Below are 27,197 nucleotides of genomic sequence, written 5' to 3' on the forward strand. Positions count from 1 at the left end.
CTTTATATTTGTAAATTATCTCTTTCTTATAGTCCTGTTTCCAGTTTTGCACTTCATGTTTTATGTGTGTTCAAGATTTGCAGAAATTTATTTCTAGGTTTCATATAAATATTTTAATGGACAGTTTGTTTTTGGTATTGGCACAAACCATTTTGTAGCTTGTGTTGGGCAGATTCATGTTATTTGTTTTGCATGGTGTTGAGTTTCTCCTGTAGATCTGTATCCACAAACACCAGTTACTTTTCTAAAATTCATATAATTTCAATATTCGATATTGTCCAGGTTTACTAAAGGTAAATTTTCATTTGTCTGAATTTCAACCTAAAATTTTTCATACTGTTGGAGGGAAAACAATCCATTACAAGCTTATATGCAGGTTTGGTGTTCAAAAATAATTTATCGTAAATCATCATCATAAAGGGGTAGTCTATATGGTCTGACACAATTGTTATCTGGTTGTTGGTTGAAAAGATTTCCACTATCAGAATGTTGGCCAGCAGGGTATGAGAGGTGGGGGTATACAATTTCCAATCACTAGAAGGCATGCCCAAAGCCTGCATTCAATTCCAAACCTCTCCACAATGTTCATATTGAGTGATGGCATATGACGCTGTTGATGGCGATTTGTCAGTCGGCCGGAGACCTTAGTGCTGTTAGATAGGAGTAAGCTATGTGCTGGTACTGGGTTGCACAGTCTCCCTTCCTACTACTGTACCATATATCATTTCATTTCATTAACTCCTTTGATGTATTTAAAGATAAAAGTTTCATTGTTCCTTATTGAAAAGTATCACAGTTAAAATTGAAATAATAAATAAAGAGGTTCAACCTATTCAATACTAAAGAATAAGAAATGCAGTGATTACATTCTTATTTAATAATAAGTAGAAGTAGTACCGGTTTCGACCCTAGTCCAGGTCATCATCAGCCGATTAAAACATGAACTTCCTCTGCAATCTGTCTGCTAAACATATAACTTCTTGGAACCAGTGAATTCCCTACGCTTCCTAAATACAACTGACATGCACGGAATGCTTAAATTAGGTATTTTCGTATACGTTTTCTTAGATAGAACAGACAACTGACTGACTGAATTTAAATACATTGCGGCAGCATGGCTGCACATAACCAATTGAGTTAAGAGGATTTACAAATTGGATTAATATGTTGATGAATGCATTGGTTTTCATGTTTTAATCGGCTGATGACCTGGACTAGGGTCGAAACCGGTACCACTTCTACTTATTATTAAATAAGAATGTAATCACTGCATTTCTTATTCTTTAGTATTGAATAGGTTGAACCTCTTTATTTATCCTTTGATGTAGTCGACATCACGAAGGGCATCCGGTCATAGAAACTCGCAGAAATTCATCTCGCTTCATACTGGCTCCATAGAGAACCAGGACAGGGGTTGGACGGACGGACACACACACACACACACGCGCGATATGCCAAGAGAATGAATTGTTACTGAATGTGGTGGCAGAAAACATTAATATAATAGATAATTAGGAAACAGATGGTATAATAACTCAAATGTATAATGACCAGCCATGAAAGAAATAGATTGTGTAACTGTAAGCAATTAGGTGTAATAGAGTATTCTTCTGACACACTTGTTGGATATTCCAGGTATTGTTTCATCATTGTTAGGGCTAACAAAGCTTACGCTTTGGATAACCTAAAATGTGTTACAAAATCAATATCATCTTAGTCCTTTAACTCTTTCCTGCAGGTTGCGTAGTAAAGCTTACTGGAGTCTCACATTGTCTCCTGCAGGTTGCGTAGTAGAGTGTACTCGACTTTCAAACTAACTTCCTCTGCCATCTGTCTGCTAAACATATAACTTCTTGGAACCAGTGAATTCCCTACGCTTCCTAAATACAACTGACATGCACGGAATGCTTAAATTAGGTGTTTTCGTATACGTTTCCTTAGATAGAACAGACAACTGACTGACTGACTGATTTTAAATACATTGTGGCAACATGGCTGCACATAACCAATTGAGTTCAGAGGATTTACAAATTAGATTAATATGTTCATGAATGCAATGGTAGTGAGTTTGAAGTTACAGGTATGATCATAAAAATGGTGTGGGGAGCAGTTGGGACAGAAGATGAACCTGAGGAAAGTCGAAATATGGTATAATGCCCATGGTAGGAAATGCTCATTCAGGTACCATCTCCCTTTAAAATATTAGGCCTACTCGGACAAAAAATAATTATCAGTTTTAATCGTTAAGTTAATTCTGTTTCAGACTATGGGCCTCTGCATATTTAAACAATATTGCAACTCGTGTCAATTTATCTTCCAATCCCATTCAGTGAAAGATATTTTATAATTTGTATGTTCAAGAGAGTATGATTTGCTATGTAAATACAGTATCTTCATCCGACTGATTCCGAAAATGAAATAAGCTGGGAGATTCAAGGTGAAGTCCTGTGTTCTCTGCATTACCAAGAAAATAAGTGCCTCATCAGGTCGAGCAATTCAGGCTGACTTTGAGAACAAGCAATTTAATATTAACTCGCACCATGTTGGATGCTTCTTGATGTTTCATTCCAAACGGGGGGGGGGGGTTTCTGCGTGTAATTGGGTGATCTCATTGTATCATTTTAGAATAAGTATGGTGTATTTTCATTTGTTACAAAATTTGAAACCGATACCTTAAGTGGTTTTTACAGAATAAATTATTTAGTGAAGGTACTCCACAGTTATACCTGACAAGCAAACTATTACTCAAGGTTTTGCCAGACAGTGAGTGAAAGATAGTCCGTGGGAATGGGTTAAAGTACATGTGCTACCAAAAGTTCAAGGACACCTGCATATTTCATGAACATGATTCCTGTCCTTAAACGTTTAGTCTCAGGCATATGATTTTTTTACAGGGAGCTAGTAAATATGTAGAGGAACATTTGCTGCTATTTTCATTAAAATATTACTTTTTGTTTTTAAGTTATTAAATTTTTTGTTTACAATGAATGAAAGGAAAACAACTATTTTTTTAATACTTGAGGAAATCTGGACAGTACAATATGGATATTACATTAATAATTTTTATTATGGAGGAGCACAGATTTCCTGTAGTATATTTATAATTGCAATAGAGCAACAGAACGTTTCAATTAAAAAATTCCCGTTCTATAGCTCATAATAGAACCACAGAAAGAGGTCTTAAAACAAACGTTTCTTGATCTTCGCTGGACAGGTGACCCCTCAAACTACCGAGATAGTTTGTGGGTTATGTTGTAGTTTGAATATCTCACTATAACACACAAACGATCTCGGTAGCTTAAGGGGTCTCCTGTCCAGCTAAGGTCAAGGAATATTTGTCCACGAACTGGCTGCGCTGGCGTAGCAGGGGGAGAGGTGATACTCCCACGTGGTGCGTCCCAGGTGGCGGATAGGGGGGTCCTAACTGGCTTGCCGGTGGACTTGAGGGAAATAAAACACCTCTCGCGGACCAAACACACAACCCTCTGTGGGTGGGGGGCGCCGACGAAGAATACACCCACCGTATCCCCTGCCTGTCGTAAGAGGGGACTAAAAGGGTGACCAAGGGATGATTGTCTTGCAACCATGAAACTACTTGTGATTAGTACCACTATATTAGCACCATGTCGTCGGCTTTTGCGGTACCTGTGAGTAGTACCACCATATGAGCAGGACCATGGGATGATAGCTACCATAGTTCTGCCTTGCCTGTGATTAGTACCCACTATATGAGGAAAACCACGGGATAGTGGAAAGTCCCTGTGGTTAGTACTCTTATGTGATGAACACCATAGGTTTACATTGCCTGTAAATGGCACCGCAAAGTGAGAAAAACATAGGTCTGTATTATATGTCGAATTTCATAACCTCTAAGCAGTACAATAATGTGTGGAACACCGCAAGCCTCTGCTACTTTTGATTAGTACCGCAACAGGACAAATACCATGGTTCTACTTTCCTAGCGATCAGTACCATTATGAGGGGCTGATAACTTGGATTTTGGACCCCCTTTAGACTGCAAGCATCATCATTTCAGTGTTACGCTATAGCAGCAGTCCCTTGGTCAGTAATCCTTTTCTTTTACGTCAGTTTGTGTGAATGTAAAGCATTGCGGGTTGAATCCACTGATTGTTTTAAATTCATGTCCATCCATTCATTCTTCATTCTCACGCTTTGAATTCTGGTCAGTGGAGAATTTTAGACTTTTAATTTTTCATTCCATTTCGTCTCATTTCGTACCATTAAGGCCGATGACCTCGATGTTAGGCCCCTTTAAACAACAATCATCATCATCATCAAGGAATATTTGTTTTATGACCTCTGTCTGTGTTTCTATTGCGAGTTATAAAACGGGGGATTTTTTTAATGGAAGCACTTTCTGTTGCTCTGTTACAATTTTAAATACTCTGTAGGTATCTGTGTTTTTTCACAACAAATCTTATTAATGTAATCTCCATATTTTACTGTTGAGATCTCCAGTATTTAAAAAAAAGGTATTTAATTTCCAATTATTATATACAAAAAATTTAGTAACTTCAAAACAGTGATATTTTAATGAAAATTTCAGCAAATGTGCCTCTAAATATGTACTAGTTCGCTGTAAAAAAACCATATGCCTGAGACCAAACATTTAAGGACAGGAATCATGTTCATGAAGTATGCAGGTTTCCTTAAACTTTTGGTAGGACCTGTAAATTCTTTTACCCTCCTAGGACATTTTATTGTTTATTTATTTTATTTATTCACAAAGCACAAGATACAGGTACACAGAGCAAATTTCACTTACACTGTCAACAGACTAATTAACAAATGTAAACTTTCATAATAAAATATAACAAACATGACGAAATATAATGAGATCTGGTACACAGCCTACTAATAACAGCTGTCCAAATCGAAAACCATGAGAATGTCCCTGTTCATAGCCAAGTCGTCATGGGTCAAGGTGGCGGTATAATCCCTTCACATCAACTTATCTTTGACTATTTACACCCCTCTCGAATATGCTTTTATCTGATGCTATATCAAACTCTTGTCTCCTATTAATATTGTTAAAGAGAGTTGGGAGGCAGATTAGGAAAGATCGTTGAAAGTATTGCATGCTGAGTGTGGGAAATGTGGAGAAGGTGTTCTGGTGGAGCGGGAAGGAACACGGAGAGAGAGGAGTGAGACAAGGTGTTCTGAACGGTAATGCCCATTTAAGATCCCGTGGAGGAATCTCAGGTCCGCTGCCTGTCGCGTGATGTGCAGCGGTGACACATATATTGCCCTTAATATCTGCTGCGTAGACAGATTTCTGAGCTTGGGATTTCTGTTCCTAACAATTGCAGCAAAGAAGGATACTGCTCTGTCTAACTGGTTAATATTGGAGGAGGAGGCTGTTGTCCAAATCGGAGAGCAGTAGTTTAAGAGATTAAGAGAGGTTGAATGATCGTGAGGAAGAAGTTACGAAGAGCAATGAGATCAGAAATTTCTGTGAAGCGGTAGAGAATGCCTAATAATTTCATAGGCTTGGTTGTATATATTTCTATGTTGGTGTTAAATTGTAATTTTGTATCGAATATTACACCTAGGTCACGCTGTTGCGTAACTACAGTGATAGGCTTGTCGAGTAGGTAATATGTTGTCTGTAGAGGAGATTTGCGGAGTGTTATGGTCATGTGGCTGCATTTTTGTGGATTGGGAATAGGTTTCCAAGTACGGCACCAGTTCGAGAGGGCATTAAGTGAGTACTGTAGCAAAGCTGCATCTGCTGGATTCCTGATCTCCCTAAATATCTTGCAGTCATCAGCAAAAAGTAAGGTATTCACTTTTTCGTTGAGTTTGGGCAGCAGATTGTCCATAAACAAGGAAAACAGCAAGGGGCCTTGTGGTACACCGGAGGTGACTGGTAACCATGAGGATGAAGTGCCTAATATTACCACTCTCTGCCAACGGTTATGTAAGAAGCCAGCAAGAAGGGTCAGAAGACTGCCGTGTATATTAAATCGTTCTGAGAGTTTACGGAGCAACAGAGTATGGTGTACAGAATCAAAAGCTTTTGAAATTTCTACGTAGCAGATATCCAGCTGTGATTTAGCTGCAATTGCATCTGATGCAAAGCTATGCAGAGTGGCCAGGTTTGTCGGACAAGAGCCACCTGGTAGAAAACCATGCTGCTTGGTTGAGATTTAGGGTAAGGTGAATGTGAGGAGGCGCTGGTGGTCTGTAAGTTTAAACATTAAATTTGTTGTCTGATTTGAGAAGTGGAACAATATTCACCTGTTTCCAGGTAATAGGAACATAGCCCGCGGTAAAACATCCGTTTAATAATTTAGAGAGAGGGACGCAATCACTGGATTGTTCTTCCAAATGCATGACCTTGATCGCATATCTGCTCATCTTGGCTACAGTTTGTTCAAATAACCTTCTTATTAAAGAATAATTGAAAAGGATCTAACACATTGTCTAAGTCCTATTGCTGCTCTGATTGACCAGTGAAAGATATTTTGCTCGTTGTATTAAAACCATTTAAGTTGTGCCACTCTAAACTTCATGTGGTGGGTCTTTTCGCTGGATCTACAGACACAACTACTTCCTGAAGTGCGGATTCTCTTTGAATATTATCACTCTATATTTTTTTACTCACTTCTAAGACTGCTATGTAAAAGATCGTTTATTTCAGTAGTCCTTAAGAGCACTGGATTGTCCAGTCATAGATTTTGAGAATTCCCCATAGCTTGCAATTAGAAATTGCTGTAGATGAAAATCTATGTACTTTTTTAATATTAATCTGATATATGGTTTTTATACCTTGTACGGCAATTAATGACGTACGTTGAGTTCGGCTAAGTTATTGTCTGTTACATCATCACTGGAAAACAGATCAATGAATTTTCATGAAACTTGATGTTTAAGTTAATAGCTAGTAGGATTTTATCTATATGTTTTTTAAACAAATTCACCAGGAAGGTGGTTTTGGAGGTAGCCTGAAGTATAGAAATCTACGCGTTTTTCTTAAGGATGGTTTTATGGGAAAATTGCGCGTGACGAAGTTAATTCTATTACTTATAGACTTTTCTGTTTTATATATTTTTAAGATACTGTGAAAAATAGGGGAAATATTGGCAGTCCTGTGAAGGTTTGTCCAAGAGCCAATAACCAACTCGATACTGGGTTACTATGGGGATCATACTGGCCACTTCGTATGTACATCTGTTTATTTATTAACACTATAGTTTTTTATTGTATATGAAGGTGGATCAAATATAAATTGGAATTTGAATGTACCACTGCTGTAATAATTCTGAGGGCGGGGCTTTGCCAGGATGTTGGTCGGGGTGTTGGGAGAAGGGGCTTGTGCGTGCGAACGACGGTGAACTGGGCTGCTTCAGTATGACATGAGTGTGCAGGATGTGCACATGTCTGTTGCGCTACGCATCATTATCAAATTTCTCGCAAAAGAGGGCACCATACCTTCCGAAACTTTGAGACGGCTCCGCACACAGTTTGGGGAAGAAACACTTTCACAGACTCGAGTGTATGAGTGGACTAAAATATTTATGGCAGGAAGAAAAGCTGTGGAAAATGAACCTCGTGAAAGGAGAATGCAGACAAGCATCACCGCCGACAACATTGTTACCATTCGTGACATTATTGGGGAAGAACGGCGAATAAAAATTTCTCACATTGTTTTAGCCATAGGAACAAGTTATGGAAGTGTTTAAACCATCATCCGAGACAAAGTCCATTTCAGACAAGTGTATTGAATGCAGGATACTATGTAGACAAGTGATCTCTATACATGGGTGTGTGTTTTTATGCAATAAATTTTTAAAAATAAGTCCCATTTATATTTGATCTGTCCTTAGACTACTGTAAAATTTTGTGATCCATGTGGAAGGGAAACTGGGCAGAGAACACAAAGAAAACCTAATATGTTAATATGTCCATTTATAACATCACATTATATTATTTTGATGCCAAATTTTGGACAGATTGGACAATTATCCATTTCTGAAAGATGTTAGTCACTTCCAGTGGGTTTAATGTTGAAGTATGGAAATATTACAAGTCTTGGAAGACATCACGAGCATACTAATGCAGCCATTATAAATATTATAGTTTGTCTCAAATGAGAAGCTGTTTCCTATGAAGTAAAAATATTTTGGCTTGTCATAAGCGGTATTAAACACAGTGAAATTTTCTGCGAAGAGTGGTATATTGTGAGGCTGGTATGATACAAACATGGCAGCTACTTGGTTGTACAGTTCTAAGTTGCCTCTCGAGGCCAAAACACTTCCAGTTTGATGCAGATTACATATAATTGCTGGAAGATAGGTAGATACTTATCATTAGACCCTGGATTATATGTAATTACATACTCTCTTCCCATATATGTATCTACAAGAAAAGCTAAAATGTTGGCAAATCACACTAAAAGGACCATTATTCCAAGGAGTTTAAAGTTACATATTTTAAATATTTTGAAGGATATTACGCACTTAAAGAAAACACAATTCTTTTTTCAGTAATTTTACATCAATTTAAATTTGTAATTAAACACTTGAATATAGTTTAAAAACCCTGTACTGTACGTCTCTAACATCTAAAAATAATTTTAATAATTAAAGTGAAGTATTCTGTCAAAGAATCGCATCCCTTACCTATGTCGATGGTTTGTACATCCCTTAAGAAGTAACGGTACAGTGTGAAGGGTGGATCAATGACATATCGCTGTACTACGCAGAAAGACACAAAGTTATAGTTACCCTGCGACTGGGATGACCGCTTTGCAAAAACAACCCATGAAAGAAAACACTTGCTCGATTCAAATTTGAGTCACAGTTAGTGAATCGCTATGGCACCAGTCGCATCCGAAGTACCGTCAAAGTTAAACTGGATTTCGATTGCTGAAGCCTTTGCAAGTGACGGTAAAATCGTGCTATGCCGAGTGTGTGATAAACGTATTGGGTGTTCCATGAAGTCACAATTAGAACAGCATTTAAAAACTGATCTTCATGTGAGAAATAAAAAAACGTGCGTCGAATAAACAAATTCCTCTTACACAAGGGACACTAGAACCTTCTTCTTCCAGTAAATTTAATAAATATTTGTGCATGGCAATGGTTGCTGCAAACATACCATGGTATAGGCCTAAACCTGGAGTGCCGAAGTTTCAATGATTCCTACGCAAATATTGCAACTTCAGTATTCTGGATGAATCAACACTCCGGAAAAACTATTTGAACTCCTGCTACATTGACACAATGGAAACGATTAGAGCTGAACTTGGCAATTCATACGTATGGATTACCTTTTCGAACGATGCCTTGGGTCGTTTCATTGCAAATCTCCTAGCAAGTAAATTGGATCCAGAGGCTCCGTGTAAGTCTTATTTTAATTTACTGCAAACCACTGGAACAGACAAATCATGCTACAGTTTTGTGATTTATCAACAATGGACTTAAAGAGCTAGGAATTAACGAAGAAAGAGCATTGGTGCTCTACTCAGATACTGCATCCTATATGCTAAAAGCTGCGGTTGCGTTGTCTGTGTTTTACCCCAATATGGTTCACTTCACACGCTTGGCACGTGGATTACATAGAGTAGCTGAGATCATAATAAGAGAAAAATTTCCTGAAGTGAACGGTTTAGTATCAGCTACAAGGCAAGTTTTCCACAAATCTCCCTATCGCGTGCAGTGGTACAAGAAATTGTTTCCAGATGTGCCTTTACCTCCACAGTCTGTGATCACCAGTTGGGGAATGTGGATGGAAGCTGTAAACTTCTCTAATGAACATTTTGAAGCAGTGAAGTCAGTGGTGGAAACACTTCCTCCTGAAAGTGCAGCATCTGTGCGTGAGTGTATGAGTGCCTTTCAAGATTCAAAGGATGCTTCATCGATTGCATACATCACAAGCCATTTTAGTTGGATTTCGAACAGCATTACAAAGGTGGACACTTCTGGACTGCCCCTCCAGGAATCTATGTCTATAGTGGAAAAAGCAATCAGTAAAATGTGCTGGAAGCATTTGCTGAGAGTGTTTCAGTAAAATTCAATGATGTATTGAAAAAGAACCCAGGATACAATTTTTTTTTTTTTTTCAAATGTATGCCATATACTTAATGGTGAGTCTGTGCAGCTCCCTGAGAATGAGAACGTGTCTTCCAGTATCATTCCTCATTTGAAATATATGCCAGTGACTTCATGTGAAGTTGAAAGGTCTTTTTCTATATATATAAGAACATCCTAATGGACAGAAAGCATTCAATGATTGCAGAAAATTTGGAAACCTATGTAGTTATTAATTGCGTCCCCAAATGAAAATTAGAGGTTGAATAACATTTGCACTTTAAACTTTTTTTGTTTTGTTTCCTTTTCCTTTCAAATAAAGCTTAAGTATTAAGTCACATATTTTATATTTATCTGTTTAACTACATATTTTGTCAATTTTAGCTACATATTTCTCATTTTTATATTGCATATAATCTGGCCTCTACTTATCATACAGACTATTTTTGTTGTAATGCAATTTAATGAAGCATGACTATTGCTCTAAGCAACAATTGACGTATATAACACTTTGAGATAGATAGATAGATAGATAGATAGAAAATCTGTTGAGGTGATGTAATGAAGGCCCTCCATTGTATTTATACTTCCTTACGCCAAATAGATAAGGAGTCTAGCGACCTCACTAATGATATCACCCTAGAGGAACTAGAGAAAGCCATAAACAAATCCAAAAATGGTAAGGCTACAGGTCTGGATGATATGAGAGTGGAACAAATAAAACATTTTGGTTCCAGAGCAAGAAAGTGGGTTGTTGATTTTCTAAACAATTGCTTGCAGAGTAAACAGATACCTAAGGTGTGGAGGAAGTCTCGAGTGACGGCTATTTTGAAACCAGGTAAGGATCCATTAGATGCTAAGAGCTACAGGCAAATATCATTACTTTGTCAGTTATATAAGATATTTGAGAGGATCCTACTTGAGCGCTTCTCTAAAGTAGATCAACATCTTATTCCAGAACAGGCGGGCTTTAGATCTGGAAGGAACTGCACTTTACAGGTGCTCAATTTAACTCAGCACATAGAGGATGGGTTTGAAAGGCGTAAAATCACAGGAGTGGTATTCGTGGACCTCACATCAGCGTACGACACAGTGCATCATAGAACTTTGATCACCAAGACTATGGTTTCACGAAGATTGTTGAAACTCTCCTGCAGAATCTCCGGTTCTTTGTTGGTTTCAAGGAAAGTGCAGTAGGTGGAGGGATCAACGGAATGGACTTCTTCAGGGCAGTGTCCTCTCGCCAATCCTCTTCAACGTCTACATGAATGACCAGCCGAGGTCTTCCTATACAGGAAGCTTCATTTATGCCGATGACCTGGCTTTAGCTGTCCAGTGTGACGACTTTCAAACCACTGAAATGCAGCTCTCAAATGCATTTAAGGAACTTTCAGTATACTATCAGAAGAACTGGCTACTGCAAAACCCAACTAAGACCCAGGTGTGTGCATTTCATCTTCAAAATCGAAAAGCTACTAGACAGCTGTGCGTGACGTGGGAGGGTAAGCGACTGAAGCATTGTTTTACACCAAGGTACCTGAAGACCGGACCTTAACACTGTGTTAACTCTGGACAGGAAGTCTGAGCCCGAAATAACATCCTCCATAAACTTGGCTCAAGCAAAGGGGGAGCCCATCCAACTTTGTTAAGAACCTCAGCTCTTGCTCTGAGTTTCTCTGCAGCTGAGTATGCATGTCCTGTATGGTTCAGGTCAGCCCATACGAAGTGGGTGGATGCAGCCCTTAATGAAACGTGTAGAAGAGTAACTGGGTGTCTGAAACCTACTCCTACTGACTTTCTCCTCCAGACATTTGGCGAGAAGTGTTTGCCAGGCAAGAGAGTTCGAAGGTGGATCTCGCAAGTAACCACCTGTTATTTGGACATCGACCTCCACCCAGAAGACTGAAGTCCAGGAAAAGTTTCCTCAATGTCTCCAAGGCTCCGGATAAACCAAGAAGAACAGCACGTTGTGATATGTGGCGAGCAAAAATGGAGCATCTTTCTGATTGGATGGTGCCTTCTGAATCTCCACCCCCCCTGGTCATCATTTGGAATGGACAACCTGGAAGGCACTGAATCGTTTCAGGAGTGGAGTAGGTAAATCCAAGAATAACCTAAAAAAAATGGGGTTATCTGAAAGATCAGTCAGACTTCTGCGATTGTGGGGAGCAACAAACTACCCAACACCTGTATGACTGTCAGCCCTGCCCTGTTCGTTGTACACTTCAAGACTTGATTCAAGCCACTGAAGAAGGAATTTCTGTTGCCCATTTCTGGGCAGACATTGTGTGAAACATGTTTTGTGACATAAAATGTTTATTTGTATATAATACCTTATTTATATTTTAAGTTTTTTCAACACACTGACACGAAATAAATAACTGGGCAATATTGATATTTCAATACTTCAATAATCACTACACTTTTTGAAATGGAAACACATTACTACGCACTTTCTTTCAGTTGTACAGAATGTCACAGGAACCACTTCACCAGGGAATTTACAACATTACAAGCACCACCTACAGGATACTTTATAAATGAGGATTTCATTAAGAATTACAAATGTCACCCTCATAATTTTGATGTATCTACAGTATAATAGTTTCGGCACTATACTCGGTCCCAGTTCTGTACAAAAAGTTCAGTAAATAGTCAACGAAAATGTTACCGTGCACTTGCTAAGTGATTGTCCCGTCAATGACAGGTACAACAGCTATTTGGATATATAAGAGGGTGTTGCTCTGAGCACGCATGCAGCTACAGTTGTATTCAGTGATTGATATTGATCAGGTTCCAAAACACTCGGGGATGATCAACAGATGGCAGGAAAGGAACAAACTTGAAAAATTGAAAAGAATACGTATTTACGACAATTGGTTAACGAGATGTGAAAGTTCAAATATCTTTGAACTGTATGTACATTGTACATTTAGGATGTGGCTCATGTCTGTATAATCCCTTGGTGCTGTGACAGCAGTGCACCTGTTTTTATGCAGTGGACAGTGTTCCATAGCAAGAGAAAAGGATAATGATGCCAAAAGTATTTCCTTTAAGTACGTTAGAAAAGAAATTCTAAGAACATTTCTGTGTAAATGGAGAAAGCATTCAATGTAAGGTGTCGTAGTAATTAAGGGTGCTAAGGGTAGTGGCTACAACAGTGTGGCAGTACTGAAAAGCATAAAGCAGGCATTTGTGTTAAATAAGTAATCAGAAGTAGAAGCCATTTCTCTCGTTGTGCTGAGTGGCTCAGATGGTTAAGGCGCTGGCCTTCAGACGTCAACTTGGTAGGTTCGATCCCGGATCAGTCCGGTGGTATTTGAATGTATTCAAGGCACTTCCGTGTATGTGGGGCTTGCCCTTTCTCCTTCTACCACCCCTAAATTGTACATGTACAATTTAAGGAAAATAAATAATAATAAGAAAAAGGCAAAGGGGGCATAGTTCAGTGAGGTACAGAAAGATCTGCAGGAGATTGGGATCTCATTTGAGGATATCCAAGAGCGTGTCCCACTTAAGAAAAAAACTCCAAGAACATCAGAGTTTCCTACCAAAGCCGAAGATGAAAACTGGAAAGGCATGGACGGAAGAACGAAAGGAGCAACACCGTATACGAATGAAAGAGTACTGGACCAACATTAAAGCTCAAGGGAAACAGTTGAAATGACGTGGTCCTTAGTTGGCCGAAACGAAACAAGAAGAAGAATAATAATAAATATGTCAGCTTCGCATCGATAGATTTACTGGCATATAAAAGAACTCCTGCAAGACAAAGTTCTGGCTCCTCGGCGCCTCCAAAATTCATCAAAAGTAGTTAGTGGGACAAAAAAAACAGTAACATTATTATTACAAGCCATCTCAAGTTCGGCATTCCCTACTCAATTGGATTTCTTTCAAGATTTGTGTAAAATGATGTGGGGACCAATATACCATTTAACAAGGTAGATAATCCACATTTCAAACAATTTATACAAAAATATATGAAATTTTACACTTCTTGTTAAACTGCAATAAGAAAATACCAAATTCCTATGAAAATATCTAAACTAAGGCAAACTATAGATATAAAGGAGAAGGGTTTTGATAGATGAAACTTAAGATGCTGGTGGTAGGTAGATTGCAAACATCGCTGTGTGAATACTCTCAACAGTTAATTTTAGTGAAAGATTTTTGTTAAGTTGCAAACTTCTTTCAAAGTGAATGATGTAAGCATCACAGAAATTTTTCATAGTAGCATGAATCTGTTTTAGCCTGAAGGTATAAAGACAGATTGTCTACTTCTTTTTAATTAGCCATGCTGCAAGTTACATGCTGAAAGGTGGCTAAGGTCTTCAGATGACCTATCCTAACATGCTCCGTTTGACCTGTTTAGCACGTGGGCTCCATCACATAGCTCAGACAATTTGCATCTGTTAAGGTGATATACACAGCTTTATAGCAAACATGGAAAAGATATTCTTGAAAACCCCTAGTAGGAAACCTAATTTCAAAGAAATGACCCCTTATATTTAGAGCCCTGCACGGATGCGAATATCCGCGGATATCCACGAAGTTAGTGTTTGTGCAGATACAAACTGTATGGCAGTGCGGATAATTTTGCTCGTAATTTCTAAATAATAACGTTTATTGATTTTCATTCACTCAGGTATACTCTTGTTTTTGCTTGTGGTTAGGCGACCCTTGAATTGGTATGGGAGAATAGTGATATACTAAGGACCTTGAGATCATACAGCTGTGAATCTGACCTAAGCCTAACTGACTCCTGCCTGCAGTTAATGGAAGGAAGGAAGGAACAAAAGTCAATACGTCGGTAGTTCTTGCAAGAGAAAATCCCTCATAATCCTGTGACTGTAGCGGTTCTGGTGCCAGGTGTCAGGCCTATTGTATTACGTTAACAGATCTATCCGTTTCATTACCTTGGGTATAATATACTGTAGTTATATATTAACAATATTCGCAGATAACAGTTCGTGGACTTAGACAACCATTCGCAGATGCGGGTGCGGATGAAGGAACTGCGGGTGCGGATATTATTTTGTATATCCATGCAGGGCTCTACTTATATTCCTTAGCCCAGCATTTTTGATGGGGGAGACAATTCTGCAATAAACGGTCCGATTGAAGCAAATTGCAAGAAAATTTGTTGGTATTGAGAATAACTTCGCAGGTAATCATAATCATTTCTTAGCTTTGGCATGCCAGGTGTGGTTGTGTATGAGTCTCCTCCAGTTTGTCCTGTCCATCCACAGATGAAATGAAATGGAAATTGCATATTGCTTTTAGTGCCGGGAGTGTCCGAGGCATGTTTGGCTCGCCAGGTGCAGGTCTTTTTGACTTGACGCCCGTAGGCGACCTGCATGTCGTGATGAGGATGAAATGATGATGAAGACGACACATACACCCAATCTGCATGCCAGAGAAATTAACCAATGACGGTTAAAATTCCTGACCCTGCCAGGAATCGAACCCAGGACCCCTGTGGCCAAAGGCCAGCACGCTAACCATTTAGCCATGGAGTCAGACTCCATCCACAGATGTTATTCACATATGCGACACCAGTTTACATCTGTAATTTCAAGGTTCTTGAAAATCTGCTTCTGCCAAATATCACAAGCTCTTCTGCTTGGTCTCTTACCAGGAACACTGTCAAGAGATGTCAACTATTACGATTCAGTCGTAATAATTACAAATTGCCCATCACAATTATGCCTTTACGGATGACACACCACAAATTATGATTTTTGTTGATTTTAAAATCTAAGTGTATGAAGTGTTCAAAAGGATACACAAAGAATGCCATTACAGCTTGAATTCTCATAATATTGTCAGATTTCTCAGTAATAATTTATACCCCTTTCCTGTCCCTTGTTTAAGAATATTTAAGAGTTTTCACGTGCGAACGCAGTGTGTGCTTCCAGTACCAGAAAAATAGGCACCTGTGAAGTGGTATATCTTGCGGAGTTGTCTTTGTTCGTCACATGACCAGACTTCCATGCAAGAATGTGAGGTCTTTTGTCTTTGTTTTGGTGGCAACGTGGCAACAAACCCCGTTTCATTGTGGATACTGTGTGCGTGACTGTTGTAGAAGTATTTATTGGGATTTTGGTTGCCAAATTTACATATACAGTATTGCTCTTCTAGGATATATGCTAATTGTGTGTTACAAGATGCGAAAGGTGTGAAATAATGCGATTTCTTGTGCAGGAAAATACGTGTGGCGATGTTACCGTGATTAGTGACGCTAGTAATAAACCAAAAATAGTTCAAACATTTAGGGAGGAATACTCGAAAGAATGGCCCTGTTTACTCCGTTCCTTAAAATCACATTTTGTAGTGTGTGCACATGATATCAAGAGAAAAAGCATGTCACCAGTGCTAGTTTACGAAACAGGAACTACAAGCTGGTAAGGGAGCAACTACAGTACTCAACAAAAGAAATGATCCTTCAACCTCCACTCAGATATGCACTGCAGATCACCTGTTACTTTAGCAGGTAAGAATAACACACTTTATATGCCAGTTTTGGAATATCTGGTTGAACTGTATGTTGTTCATTGATTTTTCAATGATATGTAAGTTAGTAAGATCTCGAAAAAAATATTCTACGCCCCCCCATCCCCGTGCCCGAACAGGTGCATTACGCATTGCCTTTCTTGAAAGTTGGCATCTCTGCACTGTGATCAAAGTATGCTTAGGTGTCCTGTGGGGATCCATCCTTTTCATGTGACCATAACCATTACAATCTTTTCACTTTTGGGGTCTCCAGTACACTTCTTTCCAATCCAAGCTGTGGTCGGATATCGACATTATTTTATCCATTTTTGTTTTTTTTGCATACAACTGAGCAACTTCATTTCTGTTGCCTGAAGGTGGCCGTTTGTTGATCCAGTAAGTCTTGCTGCTTGCAGACCATGCATCGATATAGGTACCAGATATATTTTGTAAAAGCTGATTTGGAAAACTAACGGAAATTTCATCCCAGAGTATTTTATGTACAGCGTGATAGAATGTGGAAGCTTTCTGTATTCTTTTTTTAATATCCTGATGTATGGCTTTGTCTGAAGAGAAAACACTATCTAAGGACTGGAAATTGCTTAATATCCATCTCCTCATATCCAATTCTTAGATGAACAGTTGGAGAGTTTCTGCTCGTCACCAAACTGATTTTAAGACTGAAGGTTCTAAAAACTTCACGCCAAAGATCTAGTCTAGCTTGTACGTCCGCTTCCGTCTTGTCCCATACCATTACATCATCGAGAAAGGGATTTAATTGTTGGATCCTAACTTTTAACTGCTTTTAAAACAACATTCATTATGGTTATGAAGAGGAGTGGTGAGAGAACTTCATCCCTGGATTCCATTTGTCGTTTCAAACCAACTTGACCTTTCATCCTTTACTTGGTCACAACTCTTGGTTTCATCATATAATCGTTGTACTTGTCATTGTACACAATTGCGAGTTTACATAGGACAGATATTTGAATGCCTGATCCCATAAAACTTGTAGATGAACTGTCTGAGAATATTAGTGGAACAGCTCTTGGGCTAGTTATCAAAGGAAAGTCAAGAGAAAATGAAAACTGCTCTTCAAAAAGTCTTGAATATTCTACAATGGTAAACATCAAAAACAGTTTTCGAGTAAGTTATAAAATGCTATATACTTCTCAGCACGATCTGAAACTTTTCCTATTTTGCTCCTGTGATCTCATGTGATATATTATGTTTCATCCACAGATATCAGAGTATCTAAATATTATTTACATTGTATTTTTGGATGTACAGAAACAATGTTTAAATTTTAGCCTGAATGTGTTAACATCTTATAGTTTGTTGGAACAAGCAGCGCTGTTATTCCTACTAAACAAGTTGTGCTAAGTAATCCCTATGAATTACAACAAATTATGTTCATTTCTCTACTGTTTTTTTAACAGTTAATGAATGTCATTGACTGTGATCATGCTGGAGGCATGATTAGTTCAGTAGCGTACCTGCTGGCTTCTTATCGAGAAAGCTGAAGTTCAAACCCCAGTTGATCCTGGGTTGAGATTTTTATCTCAAAAATCTCTTGGCGTCAGGAAGGGCATCTGGCCTTAAATCCCCGACCGTTACAAACTTTGGCTCTTTAAGCGCACACCGACATTTCTTCTTGCTGCACCAGTTGGTGTTTTTTCTTTAGACTTTGAATACCGATTAGCCGTTTGTATTTGTATCCATTCTCGCATGAACTTTTACAATCACCACTCTTTCCCGTGTTATGTACATCAGATTGCTCAGTGCAGACAAACGTTCATCTCAGTAGGCACGCATAGATGCCAACAGAAAGCAGACAACCGGGCGAGTTGGCCGTGCGGCTGTGAGCTTGCATGCAGGAGATAGTGGGTTCGATTCCCACTGTCAGCAGCCCTGAAGATGGTTTTCCGTAGTTTCCCATTTTCACACAACGCTGTACCTTAATTAAGGCCACAGCTGCTTCTTTCCAACTCCTAGGCCTTCCTATCCCACCATCTCCATAAGACCTATCTGTGTCGGTGTGACGTAAAGCCACTATAAAAAAAAAAAAAGAAAAAAAAAAAAAAAAAAGCATACGATTGATGTATTTCTAATATTGACCCCCAGTACATTGCAATGCTAGGTCCACAGAGATAAATGGCATTTCAAACAATCTGGTTATCATAGTTGCATGTTCAGACTATAGGCAGACTACTTTCTCATGTGCCATTAAAAAATATATTGCTCCCAGTGGAAAGGGGAAATAAGACCCTTCATATACGTCCCAGCATTTTTGAATCCTCTCAAATTATTGTGGATTAGTATTACAACTATTAATCTAAACGCATGATAACTTGTTCATTAATTAGCATGCAGCTAACTTTTCATACCAGTTAAGAAAATATTGATAGCTTAGTGAAAATTATGTGCATGTGATATCACTTCTGAATGATGTGAAGGTTTGGAAGTCTTTGTGTTAATTAACTGGCTGTAGATATTGGAGTGTAATCATTACAGTAGCATTTGTATGTGATATGTTATCCTTAACTGTTTGTCACGATGAACCTGCGGGCTCTAGGCATGGTGTTCGGAGAATACCACACCCTTCACGGGGTGTGGGAGGACCCAGGGCTCGTCGGTCTAACATGCATTTCAGGTGAGTGCAATATTAATGTGTCTTATCTTCATGAAGATCTAGGTTAAGTTCGCAATATTTGGTAAGATTTTCATGGTGGTTTTTAATGGGTTTGAAATGATAAATGCATAGTATTTAAAGTCTAACCTTTTATTGACTAGGTGGAGGGGAATTCGATGTTACTGTTAAGTCAGTGGTATGCCTAAATAATAAAACTGTGACAATGAAGGCCAAAATTGCAGAGAGGACTGGCCAGAGGCGACAATACTGGCAGAGCTGTGAGCTAAACGGTAGTGCTGGTGAATTGTTTGGACTTGTGATACGCAAGCTCTTAGAAAAAGATGGAAACTGATTAACAATACAGCACACACCCAGAATGATCTGGAAGTAGAAACTGAGACTCTTCTGTGACCCTATATAATAAGCGCAGCTGACATATGACAGTCAGTCTTGAGTAATTCAGTACTGTGTCAATTGCAAGTTACTTATGAGATGGTCATGTGTCGGAGAGTACTGTAGCGGATCAAGACTTTACATGGTGTGAAATGAACTGTTCTAGAATGATGCTGTGCTATGAAGACCATGTTGGAGAACAGGATCTCAACAGGTCTGTCTGCAATGTGTTCAACCCTGATTGTGAGTAAATACTGTATCACATGGGAAAAAAATGCGAGTGAACTTGGAAATAACTGTGAACAGTCGTTTAATAAAATTTAAGTTGATTGTAAAACATCCTACCTTTCTCATGATAATTTTAGTTTTAACTCTTTAAGGAGCAAAACTGTTTTTGAGGTATAAATTCCATTTTATGATTTTATAATTACAGTACTATTGTTATGTACAGTATACTTACAGTTAATAACAATGATATAGCCATAAAATATTTCACATTTTGAATATAATGAGTTTATTGGTGGTTACTCTAATGATCACCATCCATTCAGGCACCCAGTTTGTACCCACCTGGTTAGTGATGACTTAAATTACCACTTACTTTTACTGTTGATATTTTCATACAGGAATCATTTCAAGTTTATTATCAAATTGGAATGACATACTTGAACTATATTAACATGTGTGTTGATAATATAAAAAATCATATTAAAACAATGTCTAAACTCAATTATTTGAATCTGCAGTTTGCTGGGATTTCTTTATCCTATTCCCAAATAAAACTGCTGATGTCAACAGCTCACTCAAACACATGTCATCAATATTTGAAATGGAAAGGAGTAAATCAGTCATCACACAGCGCTACTTTGCAGTCTTTGCATAGTATAGAGCTTCGGTGCTGCAGTAAGCAATTGCTCTTGCATTTGTGGCAATTCGTTGATCAGACACTTTCTGGCAGTGTGGTGCTACCCTGTGCATCGAAATCACCACCGATATCAAAACCCTCTTCCTGATCTTCTGACATAGCATCAAGAATGCCACACAACTTGTCAGTTCTCTCAAGTTATTTTTGCCTCTGCTCCTGGCCATTTTGTACTAAAAGAAAAATATTAACTGTATATATTAATATTTTCTTTCTATATTCTGAACAGTCTTGTTATAACTTGCTATAGAGCACTGCTTCCTAGAGTACAACAAAGCCTAAGCCTGCTTAACATTTTCAGCCGTACCCTGAATTATTCTGTTGGCTTGTATTTCATACACAGCACAACTGTCTGGCTAATAACATCTTTGCGCCAAATGCTAATGAGAGTTCTTGGTGAGAAAAGAAACCAATAACGCTGAAAGAATTTAGATATCAGTATTAGAAATACTACATGAAGAAAGTCATTTACAGATGTAGCACAGTGCATGAAAGTACACTTACCTCAATTCATTTGAAATTTTCAGCCTCCTAGGTCACTACTCATCAGAAATGTCACTACAAAATCGTTCAAAAGATACCTTAGTGAAGTTTTCTTGTCAGCAAAAGTAGGAAACAGTCTTACTAATGACAAAAATGATTAAAAAACTACATTTTATACGGGGTTAGACTGCAGAGCGATGGTGATCATTCATGTAACCACTTAGAAAAAACATGCAATGAATGCATGACTGCAAACTCCTACATTGTGAAGTGAGTATATGAACAAACACTGTTCCTACTAAGGAACCTCTTCATGTACATAAGGGTAACTTTCATTCCAAATTAAATGAAAATATGATCTTAAGAGCAAGGGTTAAGTGACCTCCAAATTTTCAATGGTTAAGGACCCTCAAATCCTACTGCAATACTTATTTCAGATTTGTAACATATTCAGCAAGCTGTAATGCCCAGTACATCACTAAAGTAGGATTATGTTTGTAAATTGTTTTGCTGTATTTTCAAGAATTTTCTTAAAACATATATTGGTGACTTGTTGGTTGTGGTGAGATGTGCAGCAAATTTCATCAAGAAGGCATTCATCTGCCCCCTCCTGCAGTAGTTCAAGGGATTGTTTAATTTTTGCCCTTACTTACATGCTGAAAATGTTTGTTTTACTGATATGCCTAGCATATTGTTGAGAAAGATAATACTGTATATATAATACTCCTAGTCTTCATATGCTTTCCGAATGGAAGAGCATTTTAGTAAAGAAATTAAGGAATAAAGAATTATTTTGAGGTAAACATGCTTATGAACTACGTTATGAAGTTGGAGCTTTTTATGCCTTCTGTTATGGTATCAAGTATCTGCTCATCAGTTTGTTGCCTTTTGAGAATCCTTAAAAGTGAGGTACCATTTTTAATACATTTACTGACGTTAACGAGTTGTCTCCTGGACAAACCTTGATACTTTGGACATTAACGTGTATGGAGGCGCCGTGGTGAACAGTACATGCCAAATGTTGTCCAGAAAGGTGACCGATTAGGACAAGGTTCGGTGATGGTGTGGGGTGGCATCAGCATTGGTGGCCATACGGATATTGTCCGTGGTAATCTTACCGCAGCGGGGTACATCGAGCAGATAATGCGTTGGTTGCTGCATACGGCCCTGAATTCGTACTTGTGCACAGAGCTCATGTAGTGCGCACCATCTTGCAAGAACTGGACATCCAACAGATGGAATAGCCAGCAGTGAGTCCCGACTTTAATCCCATCGAGGATGTGTGGGATAGGCGTGACAGAAGTGTTCGTGGGCATCCTGTTCCACCACAGACTTGAAGACCTTGAACAGGCTCCCGTTGAAGGAAAGGACCTGATACCGCAACGTGACTCAGTTGACTTATACAGAGCATGCCACGTAGGTGCCAAGCTGTGATAAATGCTCATGTAGGACATACACCTTACTGAAGCTCTCCAGCTGTGATAAAAATCCACCCTGAAGGACTGTTATCACTTTGTTTTTGCCCCTATTTGGACATTTCTGTTGTTCTGAAAATGAACACGAACCCATCGATGTTCATTTGTATATTTCAACGGTAAAGAATAAAGGTTTAGTTGATAATATACCTGGGTGTGAGGTATTGGTTTTGTGGAGCATGGCATATGTTCAAAAACATGTTCCCCTAATTTTTTGAACTGTGTATTTGTACGTCTGGAAATTTATCTGGAAACATGAAGTTCTCATGCATTTCAGGTCAGAACTTGGCAACAATGGTCATGGCAGAACTCAGACTGCTCTAGAACATTTCAGGAAAAGTGTTTATCTCTGTTGGCAGTATATAGAACCTATTTGTTGCCTGCAGTATAAATGTTCAACACTCCCCCCTCTGTTCCAGTGACTAGAGATCATGATGCCAGGTTTAAGGACAAGTGTAGAATTTGTTACATTTAGAATGTCATTGGGTTCTGCTTAGTATAAAAATAAACAATGTTGTGCAGTTTGTTTTGTCTGGACTTTTTGCAGCACTAGTTCACATAGTATTGGTATTGTAATCCTTATTTTAAATGCTACACTCACAGTGCTGCCAATTGTGATTGTCGTTTCAGATTTCCGTGGTTCAGATTTTGTAATATTGTTCAAAACTTAAGTATTAATTTGGGAAAACGCCATTCTTGGCAAGACAAGGTAACTTTGTGACTTCAAATAGATGTAAATACTGAATTTTTACAACTATCTGGTAGCTATACCTACAGCTGTATAAATGTTTTGTACTTCCACAATTTCTGTTTCCTGCTTTACACCACAGATCTGCCAGGATCTCTAACAGTATTCCTCCCCATTTCCATCACTTAGGCGAAAGACAGCATTGTTCTGTAATTGTAGATTTTTGATAGAGTAAAGAGATAACACAACATATTTTTGTAGTTCCTCTGGTGGGCTATCATCTTTATCGCCTTCAAGCCGAGAGAGTGTCGACCCTATTGCAGAATTGTTGTCTCAGCTATCAGGTGTGCGAAGATCAGCTGCAGGCCAAGGCTCCACACCTTCCCAACTTCAACAGCTTCAGATGCAACTCCAGCTCGAGAGACAGCAGGTGAGGGTATGGACACCAACTTCTTTTCTTATAACAGAAGTGAACCAGAGTTTCTAACAAATTGGGCCTAGTCATGTGTAGTAAATCACACATTCCATTTTCAGCTTATTTTGATGGAGATGTGTTAATTGAAATTTGTTGTTGTAGAATAAAATTCACAGCATTTCCTACAATGTTGTAACACCTTTCCAAAAATTAATTTTCTATCGTTGAATTGAATTTTGTCTGCCATATTGTGCAAGAATAACTGTTTTGAATTATTTGGTTCTGAGCTTGTAAAGAAAAGAATACTCTCATCCTTCTCAGGCATAAGAAGTCTTTGTACTGGCTTATCACTTTTGATCCGTGAGTAAAATGATAGTTTAACTCTTATACGCTCAGCAAGCCGATCTGTCGGCTCGAGTGGTATTGCTGAAACCACTCAGCACACCAATCTATCGGCTCTTTGATCGGTTGGCTGTATTAGTACTTTAGTGGACTCCCAGATGTCAGGAAAAGACAGCAATAGTAGATTTAGGATTTAGTTTACACTTTTCTCGAGAGATAGAGACACTAAGCTCATCTGTTTGAAACAAATGAAATTATCAAACCGCGTATGTTTACCGCATGGCAGCCACATGGCGAGTTGAAGTGTGCTGCTTCCTAGTATAGTCTTGTTTATACGTGTTTTCCTTCATTGTATTGTTTCCATTTTAATTGGTTATATTTTGTTTATATTCAACATTTATCAGTGTTCAGAAGTGAAGTTTAGTTTAACATTTTGTGTTATTAGATTTTTGTGCCATGAGTTGGCCTAATGTTTTTAAATGGCTGGGCCAAGTTCTAAGCTAAATAATTCCGAAGTATTGGATTATTTAGATTCTTTAGTCGATGACAGTGACTTTATAGCCAAGAATGATTTGGACTTTATAGGTAGCGATGATAGTGCTCCAGAAACAACCCCAATAAATGCTCACAGTATATCTGAAAATGTTGATGATGATATGGATAATGAAGACCAAAGGGAGATTCTTGTCACCTGAAAATAGTCTCCCTCTCCCATTTCAGTATCATGAATTATCGTGTAACATGGGCTGGATGAATGTACGCACAAACACTGTGCCGTGGCAGATAAGAAATAGACATAGTAATGTGACAGGTGTCAGATAATTGTGAGCACAATGCACAAAGATCAGGCAAGATAAAAATTAACCCACACTGTGCACTTAACGCAGACGGTGACACCCAAAATAAATCATAAAATAGTAACACAGTCACAAGACCCACAGCACAAAACGAATAAGGAACAGAAATAAATTAGAACATGCAAGGAGAAGTAGGAAAAGGCGACTTACCTTAAAGGGGTAAAAATGTGAGGCCGAGCACACCTCGATTTTTTTTTTTTTTTTTTTAATATCAGAAGTAATATCCAGTAAATTTTAGAGAGTAGTCCAGAACCGTATCGTGAAAGAATAAGCGCTAGTTTAGAAATAGAAAAGTTAATTAACAACAGTATATCAGTTTTACAAATGTCAAAACATAATTATTTGTTCTTTAGAATTAATAGCCCGAAAAGTAGGGAACAGATAGTTAAACAATAAAATTGACAGAGATAAATGCAGAAAAATGAAACTAATACTTTAGTATGGTGTTAACACAAGAACAAAGTACCGTATAATCCCGAATACCACCCGCACTTTTTCCCCAAAAATATTGGTTGTAAATCTTGGGTGCGGGTCGTATTCAAGCCGTTCATTCTCGTAAATATATACTACGTTTACATAGTGCTGAAATAGATTTGAATATGGTTACCGTACTCAATTTACCCCGTGTAAATGGGCATTCAGGTCTTACTGTGTTTTAGTTGCATTCTAGAAAACAAGATAGGTTTTTTCTCAATACAATTACAGTAAACGCGAAATGTAAGGTAATGAAATATGGTAAATCAAAGAATATGGGTAAATATGCGGTAAATATGAAAGCCGCTGCTGCAGATGCTCGATCATCGTTTGTTTCACAAGTGTTGCTGGCATGCTGGGTGCGTGAATAGCTGACCTCGCAGGATATCGTACTTTGCGAAAGTTAAGACTGTTGGTTACGGTAATTTACCTCGCTCACATACGAGTTCCGTATCTGTCCCGTGAAAGTGCTGTCTCGATAGTAAGTGATGGATTCAAAACAGCGTCTGCGCTCATTTACTGTTCATGAGAAACTTAAAGTTGTAATCGAAGCTGAAATATACGAAAATCATGCCATTGGCAGAAAGTACGATATTGATGAATCGTGTATTCGTGATTGGCAGAAGAAGAAGGAAAAACTTCTAAAAAGTAACGGCAATCGCAGAGCATTCCGCGGGCGGAGTGCAGTGTTTCTGGAAATTGAAGAACGACTCCACAAATTTGTGATAGAAAAATGTGAGTTAGGATATGGTGTTTCTAGTGAAATATGTCAATTGAAAGCACTAGAGATCTCAAAAGAACTCAAAATGCAGGGTTTTACTGCAAGCTGCGGGTGGATCCAAAACTTTTATCGGAGAAAGTGATTGTGCATTCTATTTCATGTCGTCTCCCTGGGGCATATGAAGAAAAAACAGCCTTTCAGCATCACATTATTCATTTGAGGAAGCTAAATTCTTATTTGCTGTCGCAGCTGTGGTTGAAGTGTGTTTGGCAATGTCGCCCGGGAGCTTTGTTACAAAAACGAAACATGCTTGTGTTGGACAGTTACTGAGGACATACAACTGACGCCGTAAAAGATACGATGAGGAAAGGAAAAACCGATCTTGCGATAATTCCCGGAGGACTCTCTTCTATTTTACAGCTGCTGGATGTGTGCGTGAACCAGCCTTTCAAAACTGCAATGAAACAGTTGTACACCGAATGGATGTCTGATGGTGATCACGCATTAACACCAACCAGACAAGTGATGACGCCTGAAGTGGGACTAATATGCAGCTGGATCAAGACTGCATGGGCATGCATTCCCAATGATCTAGTGTCCAAAAGCTTTAAAAAATGTGGAATTTCAAATTCAGTGGACAGTAGTGAGAACGACTATTTGTGGAAAGATGCCAGCGACGAAGTTCCTGTGGTGAAACTTCAGATGGCGACGGTGAATTGTGAATGATCCGAGTATTGGGCCGATTTTATTTAAGATTTTTGTGATGATTTTATTCATTGTAAGCTGTTTGAATTTATATTTTTGGTATATTTGAAGAAAATTAAATAGGTATGAAAGTTGTTTGATTTTTTACTTTTTTTCCCGTATTTTGCCATCTCAAATTTAGGGTGCAGGTCTTCTTCGGTGGTGGGTGGTATTTGGGATTATACGGTATATTGAAGTTACTAGGGAGCAGGAACCTAGAAGTAATTCCCTCAAAAAATAACTCACTTGAAAATCAACCACACAATGGGACTCAACTAGAGACCATTCCAAAATCCAGTTAAGTAGAAGTGAAGATTAAATGAATAGAATAAATACCAGAGGGCAAGGTTAAATAAAATATAATCAAACTACCAATAAAGTAGGAATTCACACAGTCAGACATGGAACAAGGTGTAGAAAATATGACCACCAACACAATAAGTTCAATATCAAGGAGGACGAATAACTCCTTAATCCAATGAATTCCAATTAAAATACCGGAGA

The 27,197-nt window shown here is 38.4% G+C and overlaps 1 protein-coding gene across 5 annotated transcripts in view; it reads left to right on the top strand.

Annotated features, from left to right (window-relative positions):
- The window catches only part of LOC136857039 (E3 ubiquitin-protein ligase KCMF1), a 320,855-nt gene that overhangs the window by 186,145 nt on the left and 107,513 nt on the right, over positions 1–27,197 (top strand). For 3 of the 5 annotated variants that reach the window (XM_067135395.2, XM_067135391.2, XM_067135394.2), the window contains exons 5-6: positions 19,102–19,200; positions 23,402–23,576. In XM_067135395.2, coding sequence (XP_066991496.1) covers positions 19,102–19,200; positions 23,402–23,576 — 274 coding nt within the window. The remainder of the gene's footprint in view (positions 1–19,101; positions 19,201–23,401; positions 23,577–27,197) is intronic. The other 2 variants (XM_067135392.2, XM_067135393.2) reach the window with 2 other exon arrangements.

The sequence above is a fragment of the Anabrus simplex genome, chromosome 1, assembly GCF_040414725.1.
Source record: "Anabrus simplex isolate iqAnaSimp1 chromosome 1, ASM4041472v1, whole genome shotgun sequence".
In the NCBI taxonomy this organism is placed as follows: Eukaryota; Metazoa; Arthropoda; class Insecta; order Orthoptera; family Tettigoniidae; genus Anabrus; species Anabrus simplex.